The sequence below is a fragment of the Aegilops tauschii genome, chromosome 7 (assembly GCF_002575655.3).
Source record: "Aegilops tauschii subsp. strangulata cultivar AL8/78 chromosome 7, Aet v6.0, whole genome shotgun sequence".
Lineage (NCBI taxonomy): Eukaryota > Viridiplantae > Streptophyta > Magnoliopsida > Poales > Poaceae > Aegilops > Aegilops tauschii.
This window is the reverse complement of record NC_053041.3, coordinates 25,483,897-25,493,916: the sequence shown is the minus strand read 5'-3', so window position 1 is coordinate 25,493,916 and position 10,020 is coordinate 25,483,897. Positions and strand designations below refer to the sequence as shown.

The following is a 10,020-nucleotide window of genomic DNA, read 5'->3' as shown; positions in this document are numbered from 1 at the left end:
ACTATGTGTAGCCTTAGGGCATTGACAACATACATCAATAAAAATCCCTGATCTATTTAGTTCGCCAATCAATTTCTTTTCCCTTGGGGTCACAAATTGTATCTCTATTGTTCTTTGCTTTCTTGAATGAGTTATTTTTAATTATTGATCTGCAAAATTGATGGTAGGTCGGTGCAATTTCCCTGAGTTCGAAATTTTCTATTGTGGGGCAATAAATTTTATGATTCTTTTGTTGTTAATCCGTTGCAACGCACGGGCACTCTTGCTGGTGCAAGAACAAAATACATAATATGCACTGTGAACACGCAACGGGTTGAGAATCTAATATTGCATGTACAGTAACATTCAATACAAAATAAGAGTTCGAGATGATAAGGTATACAATATAGTACATTTTTAAAGGAAGACATACAATATATATTTAGTAGACACCAAATAATGATAAGATAAAGCAAGACAAGTTCACATATAATTCCCTGGCCGGTAATTGGCATACATTTGTGAATTTGATCTCCCACAAATCCCAATGGATGGGACCAATATATAGGACCCTCTTAACTAATAATCCAGCTCTTGGCATGAAGGACTCACACGACTCATAGAGTAATTAATGGAGTACTACGTAGCAGAGTCTTTGTGTTTTATTTAGTGTAGTATACGTAGGAGAAGGGCATACAGGACCGTGTGCTCCAGGACTTCTTGGCCATGCCATACAGCAGCAGTTAACGGATGTTGATCAGGCTGGCCGTCATCTAGAAAAACTTGTTCATCACACAACCCCACGGAGCCGCAGCAGATAATGGATGTTGTTTGTGATGAGCGTTACCAGCAGGCATCGGCAGTCGAACTGAGATTTTGTTGGATGGCCATACTGGACCGTGCGCGCCAGGACCGTGTGCTCTGTTACGTGCCATACTGGACCGTGTGCCCCAGGACTTCATGGTCGTGCCATACCCAAACACGTCCTTGAACGGCGTCGTGGGCACGCCGAACACCATAGGATTAGCAGGCGACGAGCTGGGCTGCTGGTTTATGAACTCCACGATGCTCCCCATGAGCCTCTTGCTGGTGGCCCTCAGCGGACAGTAGAGGTGGAAGCCGTGGTCCTCGCCCTCCGACTCCACCACCGTCACCTCGCGGCGCCCCGGCGTCATCCAAGGCCACGGCGCGTCGTGATCGCGGATGCGGGCCGCCAGGTCGAGGCCGCGGTCCCGCAGAGTGTCCTTCCCGGCCACGGCGATGAGCACGCGGCGGCAAGCCAGCGATGAGACCTCCGAGGCCGGAGGGTCGATCCGGGGGTCATCGTTGCCGGCCTGGCCGGCCGTGACGAACGGCCACAGCCGGTCCACCCCGTACGGCGGGAACACCGCCGTGGCACTGGCGCCCTCGCTCTCGTCCGCCCACGCGAGCTCCGAGGGCAGCCGCTTGGCTCCCCAGAAGTAAGGGTGCACCATGATCAGCCCCTCGATGTCCATCATGTCATCGTTGACCTCGTGGCTGGCGCGGACTGCCGTGTGGTAAACGATGTTGCCGCCGGCGCTGTCGCCGGCCAGGAACGTGCGCCCCCAGTCGGCGTAGCTGGCCAGCCATGGGTCGGACGAGGACGCCGCCCACTGGAGCGCGGCCCACGCGTCGTCATATGCCGCGGGTATGGGGAACTCCGGCGCTAGACGGTACTCCACCGACACGACGAGGGCTCCGGCGCTGGCGGCGAGGGAGGTCGCGTAGCGGTGGTACGTCCGCCCGAAAGCGCTCTCCGTGCAGAACGAGCCGCCATGGACGTAGATGACGAGGGGAAGCCGATTCCTGCCTGCGGTGTCGGCGGCACGGGACGGGAGGAACAGGCGCACAGACACGCCGGTGGCCTTGTCGACGACGACGTCCCTCGTCGCCACCCCGCGGTTGCCGCCCTGATCCGGCGACGCCAGCACGAATGGGCTGCGCAGGAAACGCTCGATGCTGCCGTCCTTGTACTTGCGTATGAACGGGTACATGTCCACGGAGATGTCACGTCCCTCCTTCTGCTTCGCTAGAGAAGTCTTGTTTGCATGCATGGCGCAGTTGAGCTGCTTTAGTTTGAAACTCTTGTTTTGAGTTGTCCGCTGCATGCCGCGTCGTTGGCTGCACCTCATGGGAATTTATAGAGCCATTTTCTTCATCGCCACGTCCCTTTAATAATTTTTTTTTGAGGATCTAGAAGTAAGGGGCTGTTTGGTTCTAGGGCTTGCAATACCACACTTTGTCAACATGGTAACAACGTAGAAACATTACCATTGCCAGGTTTAATCAACTTGGGTGAAGACCTAGGCTTTCACCCCGGAGCTCGAGACTGGGTGTTCGAGTAAAGGCACCATCGGAGCCACAAATGTGTTGCCGCCACCATTTTTTCGAGATCCCAGCAGCTACATACGATGTGTAACCGCCGCCGCTGCGCAACCATCCCTTTGCATCAAGCTACTATCTATAGCTTGCATCTCAACATCGAAGTCAACCGCCGGATCCGGAGAGAGGAACCCTCACAAAGACCATTCGATGGCCACTGAAATCCACAACAAGGCCGCCGCGACAAGCCGGAGTGGTCATCAATAACCAACACCGATGGCGGAGCGCAACACTGCCGACTACCACCTCACCGGAAAAAGCTCAACTCATGCTCGTCGGCCCTGGGTCGGCATTGTCAGAGGTAGAACAGAAAGACAGACCAGCATCGCCGAGGCGCGCCAACGGAACCCAGCCACCGCCAGGTCAGGATCGCTCAGTCGCCTTGAAGCGACAACACTGCTACACCATGCGAAGCACCTAGATCTAGAAGACGAGCAATGCTCGATCTAGCATAAAGCCTCGAGACCGCACCTCATCACAGCCGACTCCGTCGAGCAACACGTGCTCGGATGCCTACGCATGTGCTCACCATAATGGAGGAAGCCTGACAGAGGGAGGCCATCAGACTAGCAGCAGGCTGTCGAGTCCAGGGCGCTCCAGCCATCCCACGCGGAAGTATAGCATGCTGTCGGCGAGCCCTCCATCAGGCCGTCCCTGCCGGATCTCATCTGAGGCGAAGAGCACGCCAAGGCGCAACTCAAACCACCACAACAACGAACAGGGACACCCATCGGCTGGTATCCTCGTCGCTACCCATGCAGCCAAAGTGGACCACCGACGCCCACAGTCACGCTGAACTCGCGACCATCCCCAGGGCCGCCGCCCCGAGTTCCCAACACCGCCGCCAGAAGGACGCACGGGAGCCCCTCCCCCTTTGAGGCAGGGGCCCGCTGTAACCGCGGCCAGCGCCGGCAGCAGCATAAGCTCGGATCTAGCCCTCCTCTGGCGGCTAGGTTTGACGCCATAGTGCCGCAGGAGCGGCACCGGAGCGAATGTTTCTTTTTTTGCTTCTACAAGTCTGTATTTATAATATGTCATGGTTAATTAGTGGAATACTGTCACAAAGAAGACGCAACAAATACATCGTTGTGAAGAAGAAATCGTCGAGGTTGTGTGTTGGCATCATCGTCATCACTTGTCCCCAAGTAAGCGACTCTGGCTTTGACGCCAACAAAGCCCGCACTGCAAAGGTCGTGAGGTGCAGGCAACGACGAATATAATAATGAACTAGAACGATGGACTATGCAAGCCTGCATCGTGTAGGATCACTGAGCTAGGCCACTAGTCGCTTGGCATCGTTGCCATCTGAACCTCACCGTCACACAATTCGGACTCCGCCGCAACAAAGTGACCACAACCTTTTCACAACCCCATCTTTAACGCATCCACATGGCCTTTGATACACACACCGGCAACGAAACGAATTTATTCCCTACGGCCGGTCCTGAGTCTCAAAATGATGCCTCATTGAGGGACATGACGCAAGGCAGGGTCATCATCCGACCCGGTGAAAACAAGGATCGAAGGTTTCCCAAGGAGCCCAGAGCCTGGGAAAAGTAGAAGAGCATAACATCACAATGATGCTTTCGAGTATCTAAGGACATCCGCGGACATCGCCGCTGCCAGCTCTTACCATCGCCAGGAACAAGGCATGTGCGCGACACTGCTCTCACTTCCTCGCATCGGATACAGATGATCCACCCAGTCCTCCGCGCGTCACCGACCACCCATCCAGAATCATCCCCACGAAATTGAGATTAAATCATCACGCAGCTAATAGTTTATAGTCCGGGTGACAAGTCTAAAAAGCATAAAAAGCATAATGTTAAGGAGGTTGTTTCTTTGCACAAAATTTGGGCTTGTTTTTACTTTTCGGTAACAAGCGAAGAAGTGGACTTTCAAAAATATTATTAAAGAACGTAGAAGAAATTTCAAGAAGCTGGTATCGGTGTATTAAGGGTACATTTGACAATATAAATGTAAGTATAGACCGATAAACAGAAAATACTGTTGACATATTAATAGCATATCTTTCTAAAATAGATGCTTTATGTCTACTGTGCATATGGTTTCTGCGAATTACCTTGTCATAAATCAAAATTATTACACGTTTCTGCCAACTACCTTGTGACAAATCATAATTATATGTCAATACATTGTGACGAATCATATGCAAAACTGCATGGTTATTTATTATTTAAAAATGGTATTATTTTCTTAAGTAATGATTTCGGACAGAAGCATACAAAGTCAAGTTTTTTTTCTTTTTAACAAAAATAGGGTGAGAGACACTGAAGGACATGCCGGGCTCCACCGATTTACATTCATGGGGAAGAGATTACCTATGTGACGGCTTGACCAACAAAGTCTAACGTGTGAAGCCAGACCGCACGTTCAACAAGCGACTGCAAAAGGATCTTCTGAGTCACATGTAGCACTACCGGTCTTTGTCATCGTTCGTAACTAGGTACGTCCGTGTGAATTTGTTACCAAACACAAGAGTTTTATGAAGCTTGACAATTCCGATACGTTCGCTGGGTTCTGTCGGCACTTGTAGATGCAAGTACATGTGCATCTCATGCTGGCTTTGTTACGTCGTGTGCGTACGTACGCAGCGCCTAGCAGCATTGACTAGCTGCGTACACACTCAGTCCGGTCACATATGTACTATATACACATACACATCCGAGCAAGTAGTCGCTAGGCAGCTCATTGTTGGACGCAGTACGATCATAGCTATCTTGAGGCGACATATCATGGATTGTTTGTTGAATCTTGCCATACGTAAGGACACATTTGTACTACGATACATCATGGATCTTTTATTGAATCTTGCCATACGTAATGACAAATTTGTACTAAGGCACGAAATACACGCGTCAGATTGACTCGGCGAGGCCGCGAGGGCCGCTGGGTAGATTTTTTTTTCTTTTTTTTGGGGGACGCTGGATTGATTGATCGAGGTATGTGCAGGGACAGCTTCGTTGCTTGTTCCTCCTGTTGGAAATATGAGCAATTTACCAAATGATTTTATTAACAAAAATACTAGATAAAGCATGACTAATATAGCCGCGATAAAGCAAGTCATGCAATCTGAAGGAGAGAAAGTAAATAGCATCTGCATATATTAACTTGAACTAAACACATCTAGAACAGACACTAGATGAAGTTGCATATATGAAGTAGAACCTATCATATGTAGGGCAGAAACTAGAGCAAAGAACTGTGTCATGACATCTAACAGAAAGAGCAAGAACACGTACGGGACAGCAGCAGCAGAAGCACTAGACATGGGGTCGACATCCTCTCCAGCCATGTCGTTGCTGAGGTAGTCGACGTCGGGGAAGAAGTCGTCGTCGGAAAAGTAGTTGTCGGAGTCCGTGATGAAGAAGCCAGTAGTCGCACAGAGCGCTCCCCAAAAACCTTATCACCCTTCTCCCGTACAGGACTCAAAAGGTGCGGTTCCGGAGGCCTACTGTCCCGACCTGCGGTGCACGCCGCAAGCCGGGATGGGGAAGAACGTAGCAGCAACGCAGTGCTGGGAACTTTGTGGCGAGAGGAAGAGGAGCTTCTGGTGTGTCTCTCAGGAGAGGAGCGACATCTCTTATATAGGCACAGGAGAAGAACGCGAACAGGCTGCGGCGGGAGGTGAAGCAACGGAGGGAGACGAAACGAACAGACAGCGGCCGAAGAGGCGCGCCGTTCGAATTCAGTGTGCACTACAGAAAACGTTTCAGCTCCCGTGTGACCTTTCGTATACCCGTCGTGCGTGGCAAAAATTTAGACATCGGCTCGTTCCCGCAACCCACGTCGCGTCGCGTCGCGTCGCATCGTGACGAGGCGTGGCGTGGCGTGGCGAGGCGGGCGGCGGAGGAGGAGTGCGCGTAGATGTCCCTCTTGTTCTCATGCTCATACAAGTGGGAAAGAACCTCCCTTATAAAGAGGTCCAACTCCCTCTAAACTAGCAATGTGAGACTAAAGTCTTGTTCCACCTCTTGCCTTGCACGAATGGGCTGCGTGGGCCTCTAGGATTTATTAGGAATTTCTGAAACTGCTATTGGGCTAGGCCCAAAATAGACAAAATTCCAGCAATCCCCCACCAGATCCCAGAGGCACACAAAATTTGCCTTTGGTTCCAAAACACTGTTTTATATACCGGTACTGCAGTGAAGACTGTTAAGTTGAACATCCACCTAGAACTCTATGCTACACTAGTAAGCAACTTGAACAGTGGACTAGGCCTTGAACTGCAAGTTTTCTGCGAATCTAGCTTCACATAAAGCCTTGACCGATACGTGGCTACTGTGGGTCTTCCCCGCGGGTGGAGCTTATGCGCCATACTCCGAGACCTTTCATGAGTTTACTAGAGAGAACCCTACTCTCATAGATTGCGACGTTTAACAATCAGACTCATATAGGTGTGTTCTTCAAAAGATGTTCTGCAGAACAACATCTCTGCTTAAAAGAGCCACTTAGAACACATTAAGGTATACATCAACCTGCCATGCAGATTAGAAGAGTATTGCATCTTTATGGAGTGGTATTGTTAATAGTAAGGATACTCTCCTCTCAGTTGACCAACAGCCTGTCTTCCACATCTAATTCACGGGATCTCCGATCACAAAGAATAGGTTACCACTGTGAACAACTCATATTGTGGGTCTCATACCCATCTCCCTCGATGCATTATCTATCACATTACGTGATAGACCCTTAGTAAAAGGATCTGCCAGATTTTTAGACGTTTGGATATAATCCAATGCAACAACTCCGGAGTTTCTCATTTACCTGACAGACTTTAACCTTCTCTGAACGTGTCTTGATGACTTCATGTTATCCTTTGAGCTGCTCACTTTCGTGATCACAGTTTGATTGTCGCAGTTCATAAGGATACCCGGTACAGGTTTCTCAACAACCGGCAAGTCATTCAAGAGCCGGCGAAGCCAATCTGCTTCGACCGTAGCTGTATCTAGTGCTGTGAGTTCTGCTTTCATTGTTGACCTCGTTAAGATGGTCTGCTTGCAAGACTTCCAAGAAACAACGGCACCTCCATGAGTGAATACATACCCGCTCGTGGCCTTTATCTCATCAGCATCTGAGATCCAGTTTGAGTCACTATACCCTTCAAGCACCTTTGGGTGCCCAGTGTAGTGAAAATTCCATAATTCGCAGTGCCTTTCAAATAACGCAGAACTCTTTCTAGAGCTTTCCAATGCACATCTCCTGGTTTTGAGACAAACCGACTCAGTTTACTAACAGCAAAAGAGATGTCATGTCTTGTAGCACTGGCTAAGTACATAAGCGGGCCAATAATCTGAGAATATTTTAATTGATCTCTAGCAATTCTTCGATTCTTTCGAAGTAACACGCTCGCATCATATGGTGTTGGAGAGGGCTTGCAGTCACTATAGCCAAAGCGGCTCAAGATCTTTTCCACATAGTGAGATTGAAGCAATGTAATCCCACCATCATCGTCTCTCAACAACTTGATATTCAGAATGACATCAGCCACTCCTAAATCCTTCATCTCAAAGCAACGAGATAGGAAATCCTTGACCTCCTTAATAACATTCAGATTTATTCCGAAAATCAGTATGTCATCAACATACAAGCAAAGGATAACTCTCTCGCCCCCACCATGGCGATAGTACACACATCTGTCAGCTTTGTTTACAACAAAGCATGCAGTTGTTAAAGTTCTTTCAAACTTCTCATGCCACTGTTTGGGTGCTTGCTTAAGTCCGTACAAAGACTTCAGCAACTTGCACACTTTCCCTTCCTGACCATCTATTACAAACCCATCTGGTTGTTCCATATAAATTTCCTCGTCCAACTCTCCATTTAGGAAAGCAGTCTTAACATCCATTTGATGAACGGGAAGACCATGTGAGGCAGCTAGTGAAAGTAGAACTCGAATAGTGGTCAGTCGAGCCACAGGTGAGTAAGTATCAAAGAAGTCTTCACCTTCCTTTTGGGTATAACCCTTAGCCACGAGCCGAGCCTTGTACTTTTCAATAGTACCATCAGGCCTAAGCTTCTTCTTGAATACCCATTTGCATCCTATAGGTTTGCACCCATAAGGACGATCAGTTATCTCCCTAGTTTTATTCGCCAAGGTGGAATCCATCTCGCTACGATCCGCTTCCTTCCAGTAGTCAGCATCTTCAAATGCATAGGCCTCTGAAATAGAACTGGGAGTGTCATCTATGAGATACACAAGAAAATCATCACCAAAGGACTTTGCAGTCCTCTGTCTCTTGCTCCTAGTAGGAACTTCATTGTTTTCCTCCACCTTTTGTCAAAACACCATTCATTTCACATAGATCTGAATGTATGAGCTCTAGTTTCCGCAGTCGTGTGAGACTTACGAGGTTGCTTAGCTTGCACACACACTTGACACTTAGATCCCTTGATAGTGGTGAAACTAGGGATTAAGTTCAACTTCGCTAGTCGCGACATGCAATCAAAGTTAACATGACAAAGACGTGAATGCCACACATTTGATTCACTATTGTTGCAAATATGATTAACAACTTTATTGCAAACGTCTGATAAGGATAAATGAAACAGGCCTCCTGACTCATAACCTTTACCAACAAATGTTCCATACTTGGGTATTACAAATTTATTGACGGAGGGGACATAATGCACGTTCTTCAGCCGCACGATCTTCCCTGAAGTAAACTTCAGATCGACCATGCCAACACCACGAACAGAAGCACTTGAACCGTTGCCCATCAGCACGGTTGAAGTCCCTGCGTTCTGATTGGCGGCGGCGGCGGAGCGCGCGTGGATGTCCCTCTTGATGGGCCCTTTAGTACCGGTTGGTCTGGCCAACCGCGACTAAAGGACTAACCTTTAGTCCCGGTTGGTCTGGCCAACCGCGACTAAAGGCCTTCGGGCCAGCCTGAGGACCTTTAGTCCCGGTTGGCCAGGCCAACCGGGACTAAAGCCCCTCCCGTCCGCCAGCTGTCGACCGAGCGCGCTGGGCCCAGATAGTTGGTCGCGGGTCTTCTCCCGAACCGCGACTAAAGACCCCTTTGGTCGCGGTTCGATTATTTTGGGGACTAATGGGGGCGTATGAAAGCCTCTTTTTCTACTAGTGGTGGTTCGTAGATGCAGGTTCACATGCATGCCACGTGCGTACGTCCTGGCTTTGTTGCGTGGTGTGCACTGTCACTGTGCGTACGTATCTCCTACTCTACGATAATTAACTCGCCTCCGAGCACGCTAAGTCCGCCCCCTATGAGTAGGTGCTGACGTACCGATAGCTATCGCTCGCAACCACACACCATCGATTGATTGTTGGTGGGTCGATCTGCGTGCGGACGTACGTTATGGCAGCAATCATGCATCTCCTATGCACCTACGCACAAGTCTTTCTTTATTAATTTCTTTTTCCCTTCAGACTTGATAGTACATCCATTTTTTAGCCCTGCACAATCATTAACAAGATCTTCTCTCAACGAACTAACGGCCTGTATCTATTTCGGAGAGCTGTTTGTTAAATCTTATTTTATTTTTATTTGAAGTTGTTAGAGCATCTACAGCCGGACTAGGCAAATACGGGCCCTAAAACGCCCGCGGACGAGCCGAGCGCGTCCACTGGCACTGACTGGTCACTCCTCAAATCGTGTC

General features: G+C 49.2%; 1 protein-coding gene across 1 annotated transcript; it reads right to left on the bottom strand.

Moving 5' to 3' along the window:
* Positions 1–439: 439 nt before the first annotated feature.
* LOC120971501 (probable carboxylesterase 5) lies at positions 440–3,110 on the bottom strand. The gene has a single exon (XM_073505143.1). It carries the CDS (start codon positions 2,130–2,132, stop codon positions 753–755), a length of 1,380 nt encoding a protein of 459 aa, XP_073361244.1. The 5' UTR covers positions 2,133–3,110; the 3' UTR covers positions 440–752.
* Between the last annotated feature and the right edge of the window lie 6,910 nt (positions 3,111–10,020).

What these genes read in the sequence shown, in the direction of transcription:
- LOC120971501 (XM_073505143.1), bottom strand. Translation starts at nt 2,132, where the DNA reads ATGAGGTGCAGCCAACGACGCGGCATGCAGCGGACAACTCAAAACAAG.